The 22,213-nt window shown below is 37.2% G+C and overlaps 2 protein-coding genes across 2 annotated transcripts; both read left to right on the forward strand.

Annotated features, from left to right (window-relative positions):
- Positions 1-5,747: 5,747 nt before the first annotated feature.
- Positions 5,748-6,668, forward strand: LOC121934590 (olfactory receptor 8S1-like). The gene has a single exon (XM_042475194.1). It carries the CDS (start codon positions 5,748-5,750, stop codon positions 6,666-6,668), a length of 921 nt encoding a protein of 306 aa, XP_042331128.1.
- An 8,613-nt stretch (positions 6,669-15,281) lies between these two features.
- LOC121934589 (olfactory receptor 6N2-like) lies at positions 15,282-16,223 on the forward strand. The gene has a single exon (XM_042475193.1). It carries the CDS (start codon positions 15,282-15,284, stop codon positions 16,221-16,223), a length of 942 nt encoding a protein of 313 aa, XP_042331127.1.
- The last annotated feature ends 5,990 nt before the right edge of the window (positions 16,224-22,213 follow it).

Consider the following 22,213-nt stretch of genomic DNA (forward strand, 5'->3'; position numbering starts at 1 on the left):
TGCCACTTATAGCCTATGAGTTAAAAAACAGGAATGCTTACAGAATATTCCTTGGATAGGTTTTGGCCGAGATTTGTGAGTTTTACTCTCCAAAATGTTTTTACTATAACAACTTCACAATTTGGAATCAAGTATTGTTCCAGAGGGATATTTCCAAAATTTGGAATCTGGGAGGAGTCTGTTTTGGAAATGCTCATGGAAATGAATTGTGGGGAAAACTATCTCCTAATACAAACCCCTAAATGTATCTTGTGTTTGCAACAGTGTAGTAATTAAACTGCCTGTATTAAAACAAAACAATGTGAGCATTTGTATTCCTCTTATATTTATTTTCTCAGTATGGGATGTAAGTGCAAAGTCCATTTCAATCTTTCAAAATCCAGAAATCCTACGGAGATTCTACTAATATACACAAATTCTGTTACATTTTCAAGACACATACTTGAAAAATTACACACATAGACTGGTATTCTGTTTGGGAAATATATCTTTGTAAATTAGGTGTGTGCAAAATTGAATTGAGTAGTTTTGTAATACTTGTATTCACCCAGGAGCCAGCATGGCATTACAATGTAGGGGTATTCATTATCCTATGGTAGCCAGTGGAATGACTAATGCCCCATAGCTAGATGTCAAATAGACACTGAAACACACCAGAACACCTGCTAGGAAGTGCACAGTGCGAGCACCTGAAGCACATTAGAAGTGACCGATATTCATTAGAAGTGTTTGATGTGCGTTCGATCACACTTGCTTTGATATGTATCTTTGTAGTTCACTAAACAGTATTTCTTTGTATTTCTGCAGTGTAGATATGGGTTCATCAAATTATGAAATATTGACTGTGATCTAAAATCTTGGCAACATTTTTTGCAAAAATACAATCTTTAAGTCCCACAAGCTATTATGCATAATTATGCCAACTGACATGATATGAATAGAAATTTCTCTTAATTGTTCGTAATTATCTAATGTTCATTCTATATTCCATGAAAATACAATACATTCTAATTATTGTGATACACCCAGCTTAAATATTGTTCCCCTTTTCCTCATTAATGCAAAGATGTTTTGGCTATTGGGTATCCAACTGAGAAATCACTGTTTAAAGCAAAAATTAACTAGTGGTTGCATCTCCATCTCAACAGTTTCTCCCATAACTCCCATCCAAAAACAAAGCACACAATATCTCCCACAATAAATAACTGTTTCTTTTATATTGAGGGGGGCATCTAAAGTAACTGTCATTCTCTTGCATGAAAACAGAAAACATGCCACTCCAAATGTATTTACAAGAAGAGAAAGCAAGCAATTTCTGGAGCATCCTTTTTCTTCTTTCCTACATCACATTGTTGAAGTTACCATCTTTCCAGATGCTGAGCAAAAATAACAGAGTATGATCAGGTGAAAATCTTAATGAACCATAAGCAGTGGAATAGATTACCTCAGATGATAGGAACTTCTCTTTTTGGAGATCGTTCAATAAAGGATAGCTATTTTTCATGAATGCATTAGCTGTGGTTTCCTATGTAACAGAGAGCTTGACTAGACAGCCTTTCTGGTCCCTTCCAACTCTATGATTCTGTGATTTCATGAATATATTCAGGTCTAATATATTCAGGTTCACCTAATATATTCAGATGAACATCTGTGGGGTTTAATGATATTATTTCCCCTCCTGGGTTACAAAGAATCCTAGTCCTGAGAAAAGGGTGATATATATATATATATATATATATAGAGAGAGAGAGAGAGAGAGAGAAACCCATTTAAAACAAGAAGTGGCTTAATGTATATTAACATATTATAAACATGAACTTAATTACCAGAAAAATAACCAGTTTATTGGAACATGGGTCTTATTCATTAATCCATGAAATGGGAGAATTAGCTAAAACATTTTTTTCCTGTTTAGTGTATTTTTATTTTTAATTTAATTTAATTTACGGATGTGTTTTATTTGCACGTTTAGCTGTCCATCTTAATTTAGATTTGCACTTTGAAATAATAACATGGTTTATAAAGAACTATGATGCCCTGCTTCATTGTTGAATTACACATAAGAAGGCTGTTTTCTGAGGAGGAAAAAGGGAATTCTTTTGTATTTTGGGGTATTACTATTCTGGATTATTATGCAAAATTATTGTTTCCTTTGGAATAGATTATAGTTACATTTTGTTTGTTAGTTTGTTTTTAAATGTTGTAACAGAATTGGAATAGTGTATGGAAAAACAAAATAAATACCTTTTAACCCAACTTCAGTTAAGGCTTCAGTCACTTCTGGGAACTTCAGGCAAAATCTTTTCTGAGTAGCTCTCTGACTTCAGGCTTTGCAGCTGTTAACTTCACATTTTGCAGCTGGGTCTTTGGTTCTCAAATCTGGCCCTTACAAGTCAGATGGTTCCCTTGTCTTCTGAGCAGCCCAACAATTCTGCAGGGCTTGTAGTTCTTAGTGAGAACAAGAGAATATAGAACAACCTCAAATATACATAAGCTAATTTAGTAAGCATTAATTACTGGAGTGTGGAATATCCCCCATTCAGAGCACAGTGGCTACAGAAGAAAAGAGACTGCTTCCAAATATAATAAGAAATGTGTAATAGCTGTTATCATGAACAGGAATACATGTGTGAGAAAGGGTGCCACATGTGCTGAATGGGTGCAGTGTGTGCTTATAAATACCCAGTTCCAACTAAACTCTCTCTGAAGATGTAGAAGAAGTAGAGCTAGTGCAGTCTCATGTGGGGAACAAAATTCAAATTTCTCCCAAAGGGAAAACAAAGGGAAAATCAAAACATGAAAAGAAAGTTTGATATGAAGAAGAAGAAGAAGAGGAGGAGGAGGAGGAGGAGTGCATTGTTGCACAGGTCTACTAGCATTGTCAGACCAGGATTGCCACAGACTAGATTACAGGGTGAAAACCTAAATGATGTCACCATAAGCAGGGCCTAGTAATATGATTAAGCTGGATATAGCAAACATCAATCAGATTTGTTGTTTTTCTTTTAAAAATGAGAAAAGATTGCTTTGGGTAGAAATTAAGCTATACATCGGACAGGGTGGTTGTCATGTGCCTTCAAGTAGCTCCCAACTCATGGTGATCCTAAGGCAAACCTATCACGGAATTTTTCTTGGCTAGATTTCTTCCTCTGAAGTTGTGACTTGCCCAAGGCCACTCAGTGGGTTTCCATGTGTGATCAGGGACTTGAACCTTGGTCTCAAGAGTCATCGGCTGAGAACAGACAGATGGGAAAAGCCAACTTACAACTGGGGTTTCTTAATTTGAAGGGAGAACAGACTGACTGAAGCACCAGCTCCCTTGATGACCTGACACAACTGATGTTCAGAATGTAGTGCTCCTCTCCTGTTGTGAGGAAAGACCTGTCATAATGGAGCATTCATTATGAACTACAATCTTGCAAATGACAATTAGACAATAGAAAGAATAGAAAAGAACTGTAAGCTACAGTAACAAAATTACACTCAGACGTTGGGAAATGGATTGGGTAGATAATTTTTCAGCACCCCCTATTAAGCCATGAATTGAGAAGGTTGTCATAGTAAATAAGATAGTGTGTGTGTGTGTGTGTGTGCGCATGCCTGTCTTCAAGTCTCCTGTTGACCTCATGAATTTCATAAGGTTTTCTTATGCAAAGAATACCCAAGGTGATTTTGCCAGTTCTTTCCTCAGTCTGAAATATAGCCCAGAGCACCTGGTATTCATTGGAAGCCTCTCTTCCAAGTACTAGGGCTGACCTTGCTTAGCTTCCAAGATCAGATGGGATATAGTGTCTTTAGGATAGTTAGGCCATTTAAAACGAGATCATACACTGAGGAAAATATAAAAGGCTGTGGACCACCAATTTGGTTTGACTTGATCATGCTTCATTTGTTTAAAACAAAACATGCCTTAGGTTTTGTAATGAACGGCAGACATTTAAATAACTGAAATTTAATAAGTGGGAAGGGGTTAGCCATGCACTTGTACCCATTCCATATACATGTGTAACCCCCTCCTCTTTTTGAATTTCAGACATTTCAATCAGCAATTCACTGGAAAACATGATGTAGGATTGTAATGCAGGATAGGTCCCTGCCATTGTTTGCATTATTTCTTTGATGGCATTAAAACTATGTGGCAGATAGAGAGGTAGAAATACTGATTGTGATCATTATTTGCTGTGAGTTACCCAGTGAGAACATCATTCCCCTAAGGAAATGCTTTATTTGGGGAATTAATAAAGCTCTTATATGAAATGTACTCAACACATGCTCACAATACATCCCACTGGCTCTATAGAAGGAAAAAAACACTCAGGAACTATTTTAAAAAGACATAAAAATGAATCTTTTTAGATATTGTGGAGATTTTGGGGGGTTTTTTTTCCTCTCACTGCATCGTTAATGCTCATTATAGAAGATAAGTGCTAGTCTGTTGCCCCATTGACTGTGGTCATATCAGGTGAGTTCATCGGCCTTTTAACAATTTTCACAGAGATATATGCTGTTTTATAATAATGACTACTTTTTTTATTTTTCAAAGGCACAGTCTGTGAGTGGAACTGATAATACCCACTCCCCAAAAAAGAAAAGAAAAGTCTCCTTATTACAAATATTAATGAAAAATTATACAGCAGTATTTTCCATACTTATCATTATTGATTTAGGAGCCCCTAATAAGCATTCAGATACCACTAACTTTATAGAGAAAAAAATTTAGTCAGCTGTTGAAATTGTGCAGCGTGAATTTGCTTCTTTTAATTTCCTCCCATTTCTAAGATTAAATTTATGTTTATTTAGTCCCTTCTATAAGCATTTCAGTTTGTATGTACATGAGCCCAAACTCCATGTAATTGTATTTATAGAACCTAGCACACGTGCAAGAGATTGATAAATAATTGTTCCATTAATTTTCTTAATGGATTTATCCAATTTACAGTAGGAACACTTCTTTGCCTCTCATGAAAATTTCATCCTCTCATCAAAGGACAAGGGATTTCTGCAGTTTTTTCTTTGTTGCAAGAGAAAACAGTATTGTTGTGCAATATTATCCCCTTATTTATAGATCATTGATGTTATGGGCAATTATTCTACATAGAAAAATGTGTGGTTTTCTTGTTCAAAGACTACTGTTTGTTGTTTTCCATTATATAGCCATGTTAGTCTGTAGAATAAGTATGGAGAGAGATCTTGTAGCACCTTTGAGACTAACTGAAAGAAAGAAGTTGGCAGCATGAGCTTTTGTAGATGTAAGTCTACCTTCTCAGTTGCTTTGTCCCCATTAGTCTTTTCTGCCTGGGAAAAAGAGATTTCTATTCAGTCTTCTGATGCAGAAAACCAAACTGCGTTTCTATGCAGAATAATTCCCCGCATCACTCTGTCTTGCTGACCATTTAATGTATGTGTTAAATATTTTAGAACATTTTATGTAATATATATATTTATGTATTAACATGTGAGTATGACACAGCAATAATTTAAACTGGTGTTATGTGTTTTAACTGATTGATATGTTTTAACTGATGTTACTTGTTTAAAATGGATATGTATTGTACTTTCAACTCTTGATGTTCCCCGCTTTTATTGATAGAGAGAGGCAGATAAGAAATAATAATAATAATAATAATAATAATAATAATAATAAATATGAAGCAAGAGTTAATTTAAAGTGAATCAATATAAATATTTTTGCCTTAATTGTGCTCAGCTTCCTTATTTTTTATTTCTTCCCAGATCAGTAAGTACAAATGGAAAACAAAACTGGTAGATCAGAGTTTATTTTCTTGGGACTTTCCAGCGATCCTCAGCTACAGATGTTCTTGTTCGTGGTATTTCTTACCATTTACTTGATAACACTCTCTGGAAACATCATCATCATACTAGTGATAAGAATGGACCCTTTTCTTTACTCACCAATGTATTATTTTCTGTCTCATTTGTCTTTTGTGGACATCTGTTACTCTACTGACATTGTCCCTAAGATGTTGGCAAACATGCTTATGAATCAAAATACTATCTCTTCTACTGGCTGCCTAACACAAATGTTTTTCAGCCTTCTGCTGAGTGTTACAGAGGTCTTTATTCTTTCAGCAATGGCTTATGACAGATACACAGCTGTGTGTCACCCACTTCACTACATAGTGGTCATGAAGAAATCCATATGCAATTACCTGGTGATGGGTTCATGGTTAATGGGCTTGTCGTTTGCAGTAGTAAATACAATGCCTACATTCAATGTACAGTTCTGTGACCTTCATGAAATCAAACACTTCAGCTGTGAGCTTCCACCACTGTTGAAAACAGCTAGTTCTGACACCTTCCTCAATAATATAATACTTTATTCTTCTGTTATCATTTTTGGGCTTGGTTCCTTCCTACCAACCTTGGTGTCCTATATTCACATCATCTCCACCATTCTGAAGATCCGCTCAACAGATGGCCGGAAAAAGGCCTTCTCTACCTGTAGTTCTCACCTCATTGTGGTTGGTTTACTATATGTGACAGGAATGTCCCAGTACATGAAACCCAGCAGCATCTCTTCGGTGGCACTAGATGAACTTTTCTCTGTTCAATATAGCATTCTGACTCCTATGCTGAATCCAATTATCTACAGTCTGAAAAATAAAGAAGTGAAGAGAGCACTTGGAAGAATGTTTGGGAAAAAGTAGAGAGCTTACTACCATGGTGCTGGTACTAGCTTTCTGTAGTTAAAACTATCATGGGATTGGTTCCAGATTTCATCATGCTCACAATACACCCACTGATAGTACCCAGTCAAATTCCCAGTATTTACTCCAGCCAGTTTCTTATTTGCATGCACACTCATCTTTTAATAACACACACATCTGCTTTCTTCACAGTTTTCCATGTAATATTGTTTCACACATCTGTGTCTGGTATACGTCTGCATCCTCAACTGAAATCACAACTGGAATGAGATTCTTATCTATTTCTGTTCATTAGTGATAAGGATAAGAAGGACTGCCAGAGTTTTAGACAATGTGGCATATTTACTATCATGTTCTTTTAGACAACCTCTCCTTGAGTCTAGTTCTGAACATCTTTACAATACAGATCCATTGGTTCCCTCATCACGCCTAGAGACTCTTTAACCCCTTATGATATATTTATTTTGCCTCTTTTCCTATTAAAAGAGACCCTGGGATTGGTGCACTCTCCAGCAGTTGGGAGAAAAAAATAGTTTGTTTGTTTTTTAAAAAGCAACCAAAAAAAAAAACCTTCTTTTTTGTTTAAACCATCGTTGTTTCTTGTTTAAACCTTTTTTCTTTCTTTTTGTATTAATGTATAGGACCACAACAATATACTGTAGTACTAAATCAAAGGTACCAAAATGCTGTTCAGATGTTATGGCCGCTTGCTTAAATAATAATTGTTCTTTTAAAAATGCTCTTTTCAAGCAAGATGTTTTGGTTGAACTTATGTTAACAGACAATTTGTTTCTGAATTGCATATCTTGCACTATAAAATAAACTGATTTAAAAGAAGCAACAGACACTATTAGTCCAACAATGAACAACTGCCAATAAACTGTTAAAATTAAAAGCTCACACTAGCTTAAAAAGATTTTCCATTGACATGAGTGTGTAGTTGTAACCAACTATATGGGGTGGTGCTCATTCCGTTACTAAGCCAAAGAGCCAGTGTTGTCTGAAGATGACTCCATGGTCATGTGGCCAGCATTACTGCACAAAACACTGTTACCTTCCTACCAAAGCGGTACCCATTTATCAACTTGCATTTGCATGCTTTCAAACTGCTACATTGGCAGAAGCTGTGACTAGTGACAGGAGCTCACTTGATCCTGTAGCACTTGGGCCTCGAACTGCCAATCTTCCGATCTTGCGGTCATCAGAATTGGTGCCTTAACCAGGAAGCCACAGCATCTATTAGTAACTAGCTTAGTAACTATATAAATCCAATTAATTTTAGCACTTACCTAAATCTCCTACTGAAATCAGATTTAAAAGTCCCTACAATCAAATGGAATATGAATGGGCCTTCAAAAATTATTTGTCTTTGGTATTTATTTTCTCTATATTTGCTAAGCATGTTGGGCAATATCCAAAGGAATATTGCACTTAAAAGAATCTTTGACAGCAACTGGGAATCATGGACTGCCCTGGGCCTGACTTAGAGGCACAGTCAGAGGACTCAGATTCTGAAGACATGGAGGTGGCTGAGAGAGAGAGACAGGGGCAGATCTGGGGCTGCCTGGGTCAGCAGTCCCAGAGCAGGCTCAGGAAGCTGCAGAGGGAGAAACAGACTCTATGGACTCTAGGCTGGAGGTGCTATGACCTATGGAGTGAAGACAGGTCAAGGATCTTTGATGTGTTCTTCCAGGTTAGAAGCCAAGAGAAGAGTGAATAGGTTTCAGCTGAGAGAAGCAGAGGCCTTTTAAAACACTTCCAGTTGCAGAGGTTCTTTGCAGCTGACAACCTGTCTTGCTGTTCCTTGCTCTTTGACTCTGGACTATTCCTTGACATATTCCCCTGCTGTGTTCTCCTCAGTAGAAGTAAACAGGACACTAGGAATTTTATGCATAGATTCAGTTTACTTCATCAGATACTGGAGTAGACTATATCAGATACATAGTAGATTTCACCAAATATAGGATTAGGAGTAGACTATGGTGCTGAGCATGTGCTGTGCTGTTTCTTACTTGGGTCAGTCCCTGGATCAGCACAGGGATGAATGGGTGTTTACACCCCTGTCCCAATCCCAACCCAGGACCTGCAACCGGTGCACTATCCTTATCTTGCTGTGCTGTTGCTCTTACTCAGAAGCCCACCCCCCATTATTGCATCTGATGCAGAAATGGGCTGCCTGGCTGCACTCATATGGCCAGGCACCCCATTTCTGCATCAGACATGGCAGGAGGAGGCCTCTAAGTAAGAGTGACGGAGCAGCAATGTAAGGAGCATGGAGGGGCATGTAAACAGCTGGGATTTACCACAGAGTTTCCAGGAAACTCCACAGTAAAAACAGGGGTATAATTAATGGCTATTTATCTCGGGATGGGGATGGGGAGAACCTGGATATTTTGGTCCATGCAGACAACCCCTATGAAAGTTTATGCTACAGACCACTTTCTCACAGTTACTCTCAAGGTTACTACAAGATTCCTTTGTATGCTGATGCAGATTAATATGGCTGTTTTGAAATAATATCCAGTTATGTCATTCCTGTAGCACAAATAATACTGCACTTGTAGACTTACAGTAGCTTGGGTTGTGCCGAAAAGGAAAATGCAACTCAGTTTCAAATTCTTTGAATGGTTGCATATATGATAACATGACCAGCTGTGCAGCATAGGGACCACAATAAACAAGTGCACTAATACCTCTGCAACTAGAAAAGCCAACTGAATCCAATGACTTGATGTTACATAGAATTTAGTTCATTAGTTTTGTTCTCTGAATGAACAATTGAGTAAGTGGTCAAAAATGCAATTAGCTATATAATGTTCTGACTTCAGGAGAAATGAGTTGCAACGAGAAGGATAATAATTTTCTATAGTGTAGCCAACAACAATGATTAGGAGTTTAGAAGTGAAATTAGTGTTTCGGCAACAAGATAAATATATAAGACAGCAATTTCTGAGAACCAGTATGGAATAGTAGTTGAACGTTGAACTGTGTCTGTGTTTTCCCATTTAGCTATGTAACCTCATAAATTACTATAATTCAAATGGATGAAATCATTTTATTTTTTTAAAAAAAATCTTTGCATTTTAAAATATTTTTGCTGAATTATAGATACATATTTTAATCTGGATGACACATTTGTCCATATTGTATGTTATTATGATCAATAAAGCTTGTGCCACATTTATTATTAAATATTGTCCAGGTCTCTTGATATATGGTTAAAACAAATAAATGTAAAATCTTTTTGTACTTAAGCTTCTATTATTGTTGTAAGTTTCATTACTGGATAAATACTTTGTTAGCTATTCCCAGAGGAAAGTATCAGATTCATCTGAGCCTGCAAGATAAATTAGCAGTAGTGGGATTTATCAGTCATGGGATGAGGTTGTTTACCCAAAATTTCCCATCTTCTCCTTGGTCTTGCAAATCTAACTATGACCAGTGAAAAATCAATTTGAGACAAATGGTACCTTGGGATGCCATGTTTCTTGAAGGAATTGGTTTTTCACATATTTCAAAGGGACACCTACTAAACACTTAATATAAATAATATTGAAATAATAAAGTGGACCCAAGTGTATGATTATCTTGTAGAAAACAGAGATTCTAATATATACAAAGTTTAATCTTCCATGGCCATCTACATATTCCATTGAGACAGTGATGAAAAGAACTGTAGAATTGTAATTGTACTTGGTTTATTAGCACAAGGAACAAATTGACAAAATGTTCTACTGAGGATACTGGTATAATTTGTATTTTTCTGTATTATATCCTACTGTATCATTCACAGACATTCATGAAAAAAAATATTTGAACATTTTACAATTATTCTTACAATGTATCCAATATCCAATATAATAACCACAATTACAGTGCAACCCATCACAATTTTCCATCTCCCTCGTTGTCTTCTAGACTTTGATCAGACATTGTTGATCAGTTGATTGTTGATTGTTGATCAGTTGTTCTACTTTCCCAGATCATTTCAACAGTAGAAGGAAGTGGTCAGGGACATTTTCCATGCAAATTACATATTTTATTTATTAACAATAACTGCTGAAACAGTAAGATGAAGCATCCACTTTCAACATGCCCCGGCTTCAATCCAACATCTCCTTAGCATAAATACCCATGTTTGCAGATATACTCCATGAGCAACATCCAAGTAGAATATCACAGTACACGACTACAATCTGTGTAGGATGGACAACCATTATGCAAAATATAAGTTGTATAATCGTCATGCAAATGCTAGGGTGCACAGTCATGATACATAATACAGAATGCACAGCTTGCAAAAACCAGGCACAAATGGGCATCCTGTCCACACAAATCCACTTCTGCTGCTATCAGAAAAATACATATGTTGTGCAATTGAGACTTTTTGGCCCGGCATGCATAGTGTGCATATATCCTGAAGATAATTCTGGCCTGTATCTGTTAACTATACCTTGGCCTGAAACAAACAGGCCAAATAAAGTGGCTTCTGGCCACTTTGCGGGTGTGGCACATGCCCCCAAAGTGACCAGAAGCTGTGTTGAGGCCAGGCCAAGCCAACTAGAGCTTGCCCTTTTAGGAGCAGATTTAATTCCTGCCGGCAGCTGGCTTGGGACTGTGGCGCCAACCCATTTTGGGTCCTGCATTTTGCAGAGTGTTCACAACTCCAGTAGATTCCTTTGAAGGGTATGTATAACTTTCTTTAGAACTATATGAATATTTTTGTATCACAGACTGATGAGTGTTGTCTTATCTTTTTATATATTATATCTTAGCTGTATTTATGGCCTGTTACAAATGGCCACCCTAGGACAGACTCAGTCCGTGCTAGGGTTAGAAAGGGGCGTCTCTTCCAGACGCCTCTAACCCTAGCACGGACTGAGTCCGTAACAAATGGCGGCGGCCGTTCCACACAGCCGCCGCCATTTTGACGTAATGGACGCTCTGCGTCCGCACATCGTGTGGCGGAAGTGACGTCGTGAGTGCGCGACTAGCGCCTCGCGGCGTCTCTTCTGGGCTGCAAGAAGGAGTGCGATTTTCGCACTCCTTCTTTGCTGCATCTGGGAACCGCGCTGTTTGGCTGCTGCAGTTCCCGGACGTAGCAACCGGCGGTGGCAGCAGACCGCCTCAATCCGGCGGTCTGTAACATGCCTATATTTGTTTTCAGCCCCTGAAGAAGGCATAATGTAGCTGAAATGCTTTGGGCTTTTAAAAACACTAAAAAACAGCTGGCCATCTTTTGGCACATGGAGCTTGCCTCCTCTTTGTTTGCTGCTTGGCTACATGCTTTCAGTTCCTTACCTATACCATTTTTAAAACCCTCAGAAAATCTTACCCCTCTTTTGGGAATAGAGTTTAGCAGTCTGAATAGCTCCTTTAAAGTTCAGTCTAAAACTGAGTGAAGATTCATTTTACCGCAGGACATCAGAGCAACCAATCACCAGAGCTGTGAATTAGGCATACATTAAGATTTAGAAAGAGAGGTGTGTGTGTGTGTGTGTGTGTGTCCCACTGGGCCTTCCATATATAACATTTACTGTGAGATATGATAAATATGTCTGTTCGTATCTGCAAGTTCATACTGTATGCGTAATTTTTGACTCTTCCTTTCTAACTTTGTTGCAGACTACATCATATACATGAGATTGCAGTAAGAATATTTGTGGCCTTATAGTATAACATCTCAATTAACTTCTCTTTTATCTTGCAGCAACAAGTAACAAGTAGCAAGTACATTTCTATACTGCTTATCAGTGCACTTAAGCGCTCCTAAACAGTTTACAAAGTACAGTGAGCCCTCTCCTTATGCCCCCCCTTATAAGGAAAAATCTGCCTATGCTCAAGCACCATAGGAAATAATGGGGCTCATGCATGTGGCAGAGTGGCCACATTGTTTCCCTCCCGAGTGGCTTCTGCATAAGGTGGAAGCCGCATAAAATGTGTTCGTGCATAGCACAGGTGCACTATATAAGCTAATTGCCCCCAAATAGCTGGGTACTCATTTTAGCGACTTTGGAAGGATGCCAGGCTGAGTCGACCCTGAGCCCCTGGCTGGTATTAAACTCACAACCTTGTGGTTTGTGAGTGAGTGTCTGGAGTACAGGCATTTAACCACTGTACCACCAGGGCTCCTAAAAGGTAGTACATCATTCCATTTCATTAGAATGAATTCTTCATTAAACAAATTATGACCAGTCATCTCTTTATTAATTATTCTCTGGCAGTCTTGTTGGATCCCGATAAGAAAAAATAAACATTGGTTTTCCACTTTCTATTTTCAGAGCTCTATTTTCAGAGTGAGATGCTAATACTCAGAAGGATGCTAAAAAGACAGCTATTGTTTAACCAGCTTTAAACCCAAGGGTCTGACCCTTTGGAGACTAGATTCCCCAGAGTTTAGTTATGGTAATGAAATGGACTCATTTTATAAGATGCATAAATTCAGGATAAAATCTTCACAGCAGGACAAAACACAACATCTGAGAATGTCAGAATCCTCTTTAATACTTCCATCTATTATGTTTATCATTTTTATTATGTTGTATCCCATGTTCCTCAAAACAGTTTTGAAGATACCAGCTACTTTCAGACTTACAGTTTTCATCAGTGTGAGTATAATCATGCTGTTGGATTATACAGGATATAAACTACTTTTGCATAGAAAATGAGATGTTGTCCTGCTTTTTATCTGTATTCCTTGCATTTGCCTGAAATGTGTGCCAAAAAATTTAAGCAGTACAGTGGAGCCTCCGCATACACGGTCTTTTTATAGGCGGCTTTGAGCATAGGCGCTCAAAGCCGCCGGCGTGTGTGGGGCGGAAGGGGCGGCGCGTCCCATTCAATTGAATGGGCACGCGCACCCGTTGCGCCTCGTGCGCCGCCGCACACGAGCCCCATTGGAAACAATGGGGCTCAAGCATAGGTGGATTTTTTTATACGCAGAGGGATCTGGAACGGATCCTCCACGTATAATAAGGTGCCACTGTATATTCCTTTACCTACATAGCAATGTTATGTAAAATACTTTAGTATTTGCTGACATACACTTCACTGACAATATTTTTTAAAAAAGACTGTAGGCTGGGGTGACAGCGTATTAATCTTTCAGCAATATTTTCAAATAAATTACAAGACAAGAGATGCAGGAGAATGGAACAAAGTATATGCATGTGCAAATAAATAGATCGTTTATTAGGTATAATAGTAGTTATTTCACAGATGTACCTTCCACATAATGTATCAGAATTGATTGTAAATTCTAAAATAGTTTCAGCATTTTATGCAAAAACAAATTTCAGTAATATATTAATGATTCACACAAAGGGCACATCTGTTAAATAAGTGATAACTGTACATTATTCCTAGATATGTAAGTATCTCAGAGGGTAATGTAAATTTAGAATCCAGAATCTTTGTGCTGATAAACAAGTTGTTCATCTGATTTTACCTAGTTCCTCTGTTTTTTGAAGGAAAGAAATTAGGTTAGTTTGGACATCTAGGCATGCACTTTACTTCCACCTCATGGCTGGTCTTTAGCTTCTAAAAGCCACTGAACCCAATCCAGAAAAAAAAAAGTCATGAGTGTATCGTTATTGGAATAATCAGGTCCTGAATTTAGGAATGACTCACATCTTATTCGTTTTAACAGTGTGACTTAATTCTCACAAAGAATGTATAAGAATTCAGAGACATAGCCATGTTGGTCTGGGATATCAGTATGCAAAGGGATATTGCAACACCTTTGAGATTAACTGTGTGAAAGAAGTTGTAGCAAAACATTTCATATACTTGGTCTACTTCCTCAGATGTACTCCATGCATCTGAGGAAATAGACCAAGTCTACGAAAGCCGATGCTACAACTTCTTCTACACTTTTAATCTCAAAGGTGCTACAAGATCTCTTTGGTTAAAGAATGGATGAGTTAGAAACCTGTGCCTGGAATCAGATGATGAAACAAACATTCCTCCATCTGAATATTTTTTTTCAATCAAGAGTAAAATAAAATAATCTTTATGCATAGAAAATTAAATGTTAGGAGAAAGAGTAATTTTCTGCATGTCACATTATTTTGTTTTTCTTCAATATGAGCAGTACATGGAGTGGGCACCCATTTGGATGTTTAATACTATATGGTCTACTGTATAGATTTATCTCTTCATTTTTGCATATGTGAAAAAGAGATTAGCCCCCCCCACACACACACACACAACAACAACCATTTACTGAATGGTGCCCAATATATTTTTCCAGTCTTGTTTGCATGACTATAATCTGCTTGATCTATGGCATGAATATAAATAGTTGTTAGGAATAATCCTTATTGTACACAAATTCTTTATTTTATTTTATTCTTTATTTACTTCATTTGTATGCTGCCTTTCTCCCAGAAAGGACTCAAGGTGGCAGATACAGGTTCCACTGCTTTTCACTTTCATTCTTTCTCTGAAATGTTTCATGTAAAAACTTTTCTATAACCTTAAGACATAATATTTTAAAAGGGCAAGCTTCCTGCATGAGGTATATGTAGAAAACTAATATCAGTTGTGACAGTAAAATTGATTTACTTGAAAAAAAACACAATTTCATTCCACAGAGCAAGAACCAGTAATAGGATGGATCTTACAAATCATACAACTGTGAGTGAATTTGTTATTGCAGGGTTTCCCAGCCTGCAAAAGAACAGAATTCCTGTGTTTGTTCTGGTTTTAACTATCTACTTGTTAACAGTGACAGGAAACATGATCATAGTCTTCATCACCCGATATGAAATTTCTCTCCGTACTCCCATGTACTTTTTCTTGGGGAACTTTTCTTTGCTCGAAATCTGTTTTACTTCAGTCACTGTCCCAACAATACTGGTTGATCTCATTAGAGAAAACAACATTGTATCCTTCACCAACTGCCTTGTCCAAATATATTTCTTTCATGCTCTTGGTGGAATTGAATGCCTTCTTCTGGCTGCTATGGCATATGATAGATATGTGGCTATCCGTTCTCCTCTGAGATATAACATCATTATGAGTAGTGTGGTCTATGGCCAGCTTGCTGCCTGGTCTTGGGCCACTGGATTGGTACTACCATTGATACCAGTAATTCTCATATCTCAGCTCAACTATTGTGGGACCAATGTGGTGGATCACTTCTTCTGCGACATCTTGCCTTTGCTAAGACTGGTTTGCAATAGGACCCAACTTAATGAGATGCTGAGCTTCTTCATCTGTACCTTTATTCTTGTTGGCTCATTCACACTAACTGTGGTTTCTTATGCTGCCATCCTGATCACTGTTATGAGCATTCGTTCTACAGATGGACGCAAAAAGGCCTTCTCTACGTTTGCTTCCCATCTGACAGTGGTCTGTATTTTCTATGGAACAATGATGTTTATATATGTCCGACCCACTAGAAACCTCTCCTTCAATATGGACCAAATAGTTGCTGTGTTCTACTGCCTGGTCACTCCACTCTTAAATCCCATTATATACAGCCTCAGGAACAAGGAGGTAAAAGAGGCACTTAAAAAAGTATTCTGCAGAAAACGTGTAGAGTTGAAGTAACAATTTAGTCTTTAACCATTTACTCTTGTGGAGAAGGTTGAAATGAGCCAAGCTTTGTACAGACTTCGTCACTTGCCACATCGGTATCTGATTTAGCAGAACAAGATCATCAGTGCTAAATAACACAATGAGAAAAACATGTGAAGTAAAATGAAGTTTGGCTTGGGAAAGTAATACAACTTATATTGACAGTTTACATACATTTGTGTATATTGTATTTTAGTTTCTAAAAGCCAGATTGCATTCATGTTTATACAGAAATCTGTCAGTTCCTAAAAAATGGAGTACAAAACGGTAGCCTCAATATTTGTTTGCTTATATCTTGATTTAATGCTAAGAAGACTCACTAAAATTAATGTGAAAATTTACATGTGACTAACTTGTCACTTTAGTTTCTGTGGATCTGTTTTAGGTATGACTACATCTAGTTTTATCCAATACATTGTCACTGGTAATACAATATTTTTGATTGTTAAAGGATTTGATGAGTTAATTGAGCATAAATAAGTTTTTTTAAAAATAAATAAATCTTTTTTCATAAAATTGTCCACGCCTGTGAAAATTTCCTATACGTATCATGAATTTTTTTTTTAAAAAAAAGGCAAACCAGTTAATCCAAATCATCTTGCAAGATAATATTTCATCACTGCCATAAAGAAAGGCTTCTTTATACTTCAGATGAGGATAACATAGAAGTATAAAAAATACATGTTTTTCATGCCAGTTGGCAGATCAGAAATGACTAGTTTATAAAGTGCTTATCTTCACTCTGTGATAATTTATCACTTGGGAAATAGTACTGCCTTCATTCTAAGAACAGTGTCTTCATCCTGCCTTAGAAATAATATTTCTAAATTATACTCTCTATGGTCCAATCCACACTGGAGAAATAATCCAGTTTGAAACTGCTTTAACTGCCCTGGCTCAGTGCTAGGGAATCCTCTTTGAGGATAGGTTAATACTTCTAAATAATGGCAACATTAACATTTTATAGGCAAAATTATTCAAATTTACAAAGAGCTGTGATAAGGAGCCCATTCACACTACACTAATAAAGTGCTATGATTCCAGTTTGATTGCCATGGTTCAGTCCTCTGGAATCCTGGGATTTGAAGTTTAAGATTTAATATTTTGGCATTTTTAGCCTGGAAGCTCCAGTGCCTCCCCAAACTATAAACTCCAGGATTCCTTGAATGTTTCCATGGCAGTTAAAAGTGGAATAAATACATTACTATAATTGTTCAGCATGAATGGGCCCCAGTATGTGCTGATTATTGTTAAACATGTGCAGCATTGTTGGCATCTCAACTAAAAAGGTGTAGTAGAAATATTCAGAAGGATGTCTTATGAGTGCAAACAAGCTGATAGACTTTCCCTGTACCAATGCTATTCTGTAATTAATCTGATGTGTATGATGTATGTTAAACTTCACTAATGTATTTATAATGCTCAGATTAAACTTCATGATCTTTTCCTACACTGAGAATCAGGCGTATGTCATGGAATTTATATTGCTGGGAATTGTAAATATCACTGTACATGCAAGAATCAAAGTACACAATAATTGCATTTGGAAATAAAAAAACACTATGGTAAAATACCATAAATGGTGAGTCATTCATGTGTCATGCAACCAATGTGGGAAAAATACAAAAATACAATTAACAGCGCTGTGTAAATTTACAGCACTTCATAAATAAAGGTTAATAATAATAATAATAATAATAATAATAATAATAATAATAATAATGTTGCTCTGCAGACTGTCTCAAAGTGATGAGAGAGAGTGATGTTCCATTTTCACTTGTTTGGGGAGCTTTCTCTTTGGTTTGGAGGCAAAGAAAATTTCACAGATCAAAAAAAGCATTGGGGTGATGAGAAGCATTGGCAGACTGGTAAGGAGCTTCATGGGCCATAAAGCTGGAGTTTAGGGTTATGTTCTATCCACAGGCCACAGCCTTGCTTTAGCGGTGCTAAGAGGAGGAAGAGAAGAGAGAAAAAGAGATTTAAAAACTAATGGCAATATAATGCTTTTCCTTGTCCACACACAAATGCCAGCGAAAGAAGTAGCAGATAATAGGAGTAGCAAAATGTGGAGAAATTATTTTAGGAGTGACAAACATTACTTCTCCTTTGATGGACCTTCCTGAAGCAAGTACAAAGAAGAGGAGGATGACCTAAGCAAGGTCCACACCAGGATTTTATATAGAAATAGCAGACAAAATCCTTTATTAGGGGTAGAGTCTGAGAAAGTGATTTCAGCTAGTCAAAACCCTTCCCTAGAACAAACAGAACAAGCCCAGAGAGAACCTTTCAATGGTTGTTTCTCATCCAGTGGTTGAACAACAACTTTATAAATGGCTTAGATAAGGGAATTTGTAGATGACATCAACTCTTTTTTATTGTAGAATCCAAAGATTTTGAATTTGAATCAACATTCTTACATACAAATGGCATGTATATGTATGTCCCTGGATTCTACTCTACTAAATGCATCTGAGAAAGTAGACTGTAGTCTACGAAAGCTCATGCTGCCAACTTCTTTATTTCAGTTAATCTCAAAGGTGCTATAAGATCTTCCTGACAGTAAGGGCTGTTCGACAGTGGAACAAACTCCCTCGGAGTGTAGTGGAGTCTCCCTCCTTGGAGGTCTTCAAACAGAGGCTGGATGGCCATCTGTCGGGGATGCTTTGATTTGGATTTCCTGCATGGCAGGGGGTTGGACTGGATGGCCCTTGTGGTCTCTTCCAACTCTATGATTCTATGATTCTATCTCTCTACATACTACTTTTTGTTGTGCGCCTACAAGTCATTTCCAATTTATGGAGACCCTAAGGCAAACCTACGTTGGGTGTTTCTTGACAAGATTTGTTCAGAGTGAGTTTGCCTTTGTCTTCTGCTAAAGGTGAGAGAATGTGACTTGCCCAAGTTCATCTAGTGGGTTTCTATAGCTAGCAAGGATTCAAACCTTGGTCACCAGAGCCCAGTACTCAAACCACTGTACCACACTGTCTCTGACATAAACCTAGGGAAGTACCTCATATGTCAGAGTATTCTAAATATTCTTGACAGAGTGGGCATCTTAATGAAGCTGAACAAAATGATTCAAACTACTTTCCTGAATGAAAATGCTAATATCTCCCTTTAGCTTCTTTGTTTTTGGAGGGGAGAGTGGGAGGGTGAGAAAATTGAAAAATGGACCTATAATCATCCTCCATTAACAAACATGACATGCCTTCAAGTCATTTCCAAGTTATGACAACCCTAAAGTGAACCTGTCATGGGGTTTGCTTGGCAAAATTTGTTCAAAGGTGTGGGTTTTTTTTTCTTTTCTTTTTTTGCCATTGTACTTCTCTGAGGATGGAAGTATGCAATTTGCTCAAAGTCACCCAATGGCATTTCCTTCCACCATGCTCAAGAATCAGTCCAATAAGAAACAGTTCAACTCAACAGTTAATGTAAAATTTGCTTAACAGGATGTTCATACATTAAGAAATCAGGGGAGTCTTTTTTTAAAAGGTTAAGAAAACCTCAAATGGGATGTATCACTTCTGGCTACATATTGCATATATAGCCAAGTTAAAACAATTATAGGTCTGCATCACTATACTTTGAAGAACAGTTACTTTTCACTTGAAAATTGTAAGCAGCTGGAAGGAAAATGTTAGATTCAAAGATGATCCAAGGCTGAAGAGGGCCAATCATTGGTGCTACTAGGGTTGGTGTCTCCCACATTCACCTCCTCTTATGCCACACTATACAGAATCCTTAGTAATGATTTTAGTAACTTTTTAGTACTAATGACGCTCACAAATTGCAATTCCAACGTAGCACTGAATGTAAGGAGAATGGTTGAGACAGAAACAACTAGCAAAATTAAAATTATCCCTTTAAATTACAATATCATCCACACATCTTAAATGTGTTTACATAGTTTCATATGGTTAGAGTGAAAATTTGGTAAGATGTAATGTTTTTAAAGGAAATTTTAAAAGAGTATAAATAAATAAATAAACCTGAGGCCTTTCCTTTCTCCATCCAGTGAGCATCACTCTACTTACACCTTCTCTTCTAGTGAACTCCAGTGTTTTAAAGGAAAGCAGATGAACACCACAGACCATTTCTGCCCAAAGGCAAATGGTTGAGGTTGTCACTCCCCATTTGTGTCAACTGGTGGAGCCAACACCCCTGCACAACTACTGATGCCCCGGGTCCAATTATGCAATGATCTTTCCTATCCTCTTCCCCACCAATAGAGGTTGTCCCCCCGCCCCCGCCAAGCCTTTTTATCAGGTGGAAATAAACAAATGAAAGCTCGTTTGAATACATGGAGAAGGTGGAATTTAGTATTATGTGACTGTAAGTCATGACAAAACTACCCCACCACCACCAGTAACTCAGTGGTATTTTATTAATTTTTAAATTAATTTTTTTATAATATTTCCATAAACAAATATCTCACTACATTTTATTACATACTATTACATTTTAGCACATTGTTTTATATACTGCTCATTGCCCCCCTTCCCCGGAGCCATTTCCATCCTTGTATTCCATCCAAAATTTCAGTTCATCTTCTGGAATTAATCTTCCATCTTCTTTTCTCAGTACTTTCTCAACAAATTCTTTCCAAATCCCCTCAAAGTCATTTCTTTTCCATAGTCCCTTTTTTTAACTTTCAGTTTACATGTCAATTTATCATTAATAGCTAATCTCCATACCTCTTTGCACCAATCCTCCACTTCTACATCTATTTTCGTTTTCCAACACCTTGCTATTATTAATCTCGCTGCTGTGAGCAAACTTGTTACCAAATCTTTTTTTCCCCCATTTCTCTTAATTATATAACGATAACAAAACTATACTCGGTCTTCTATCTATTTTTAGATTCATAACATTTTCTATTTCTAATAGCACTTTTTCCCAAAGGTTTTGTGCATATTTACATTGTCACCACATATTTTTATATGACCCTACTTCTTGACAGCCTCTCCAACAATTTTTTAAATTATTCTTTTTAATATTATGTAATCTCACTGGAGTCAGGTACCATTTCCAAATCAACTTATAATAATTTTCTTTTATCCGAACCGATAAATTTTTCAAATATCTTTGTTCCCAAATTCTATCCCATTCCTTATCATCTTGTTTGTATTGTCCTCAGCGTTTAGCTAAAATCAGGAGAATTCAGTAGATCAGTAGAATCAGAAGTGCCATTTCTCTTGTCTTTTTCCTGGAAGACAGAGGTTCACTTCTCAGTGAACATCACAGATATTCTGATGATGTGGTTGTAATTGACCAGAAGTTTTATTCTGAAGGAATAAAGATGGCATACCAATGTTTTCTATGTGATGTCTATTTTTATTATTATGGCATGTGATCATATAAAGTCAAATTGTAGAACAGGGAGAGAAGGCTGAAGTTCTCCCTCTGGCTTCCATTAAAGTTTTCTGATGCCTAAAAATGTCTCCAAATATTGACACCTAATTTGTATTGTAGTGTTTTACATAATCTAATTCATGTATAAATGACAGAGAAACCTGAACTGGCAGTCAATGAAGACACATAAATGCATGCAAATTAATGAATAGGTTTTTACTGGAAGGATGTTGGGATGCTACATTTCATATGTGAAAACATAGGCATGCTCCAACTCAAGGATGATTCCTCTGTAGTAATACTCAGATTCATCATAAGTTAATGCAGATGTTAGGAAGGATCGAATTAGGGGAATTTAATTAGCTCAAATTTATGAGAGGCATGTCCTAACAACGCACGCAGCAGGATCGTGTCCCTATGAGTATACTAGAGGTCATTTAGTCCAACCCCAAGAAACAGAGACTCCAATGCCAATGAGTTGCAATTAAAATATAAACATTTATTAAAGCCACACAACAAAAAGGGATCACACACGCATACACACATTCAATGCTAAAGCAAGGGAGGGGGAGAGGTTGGGAGTAAAGGAGAAAGGATAGAGGCACCGTTGA

Source organism: Sceloporus undulatus, chromosome 6, assembly GCF_019175285.1.
Source record: "Sceloporus undulatus isolate JIND9_A2432 ecotype Alabama chromosome 6, SceUnd_v1.1, whole genome shotgun sequence".
Classification (NCBI taxonomy): Eukaryota; Metazoa; Chordata; class Lepidosauria; order Squamata; family Phrynosomatidae; genus Sceloporus; species Sceloporus undulatus.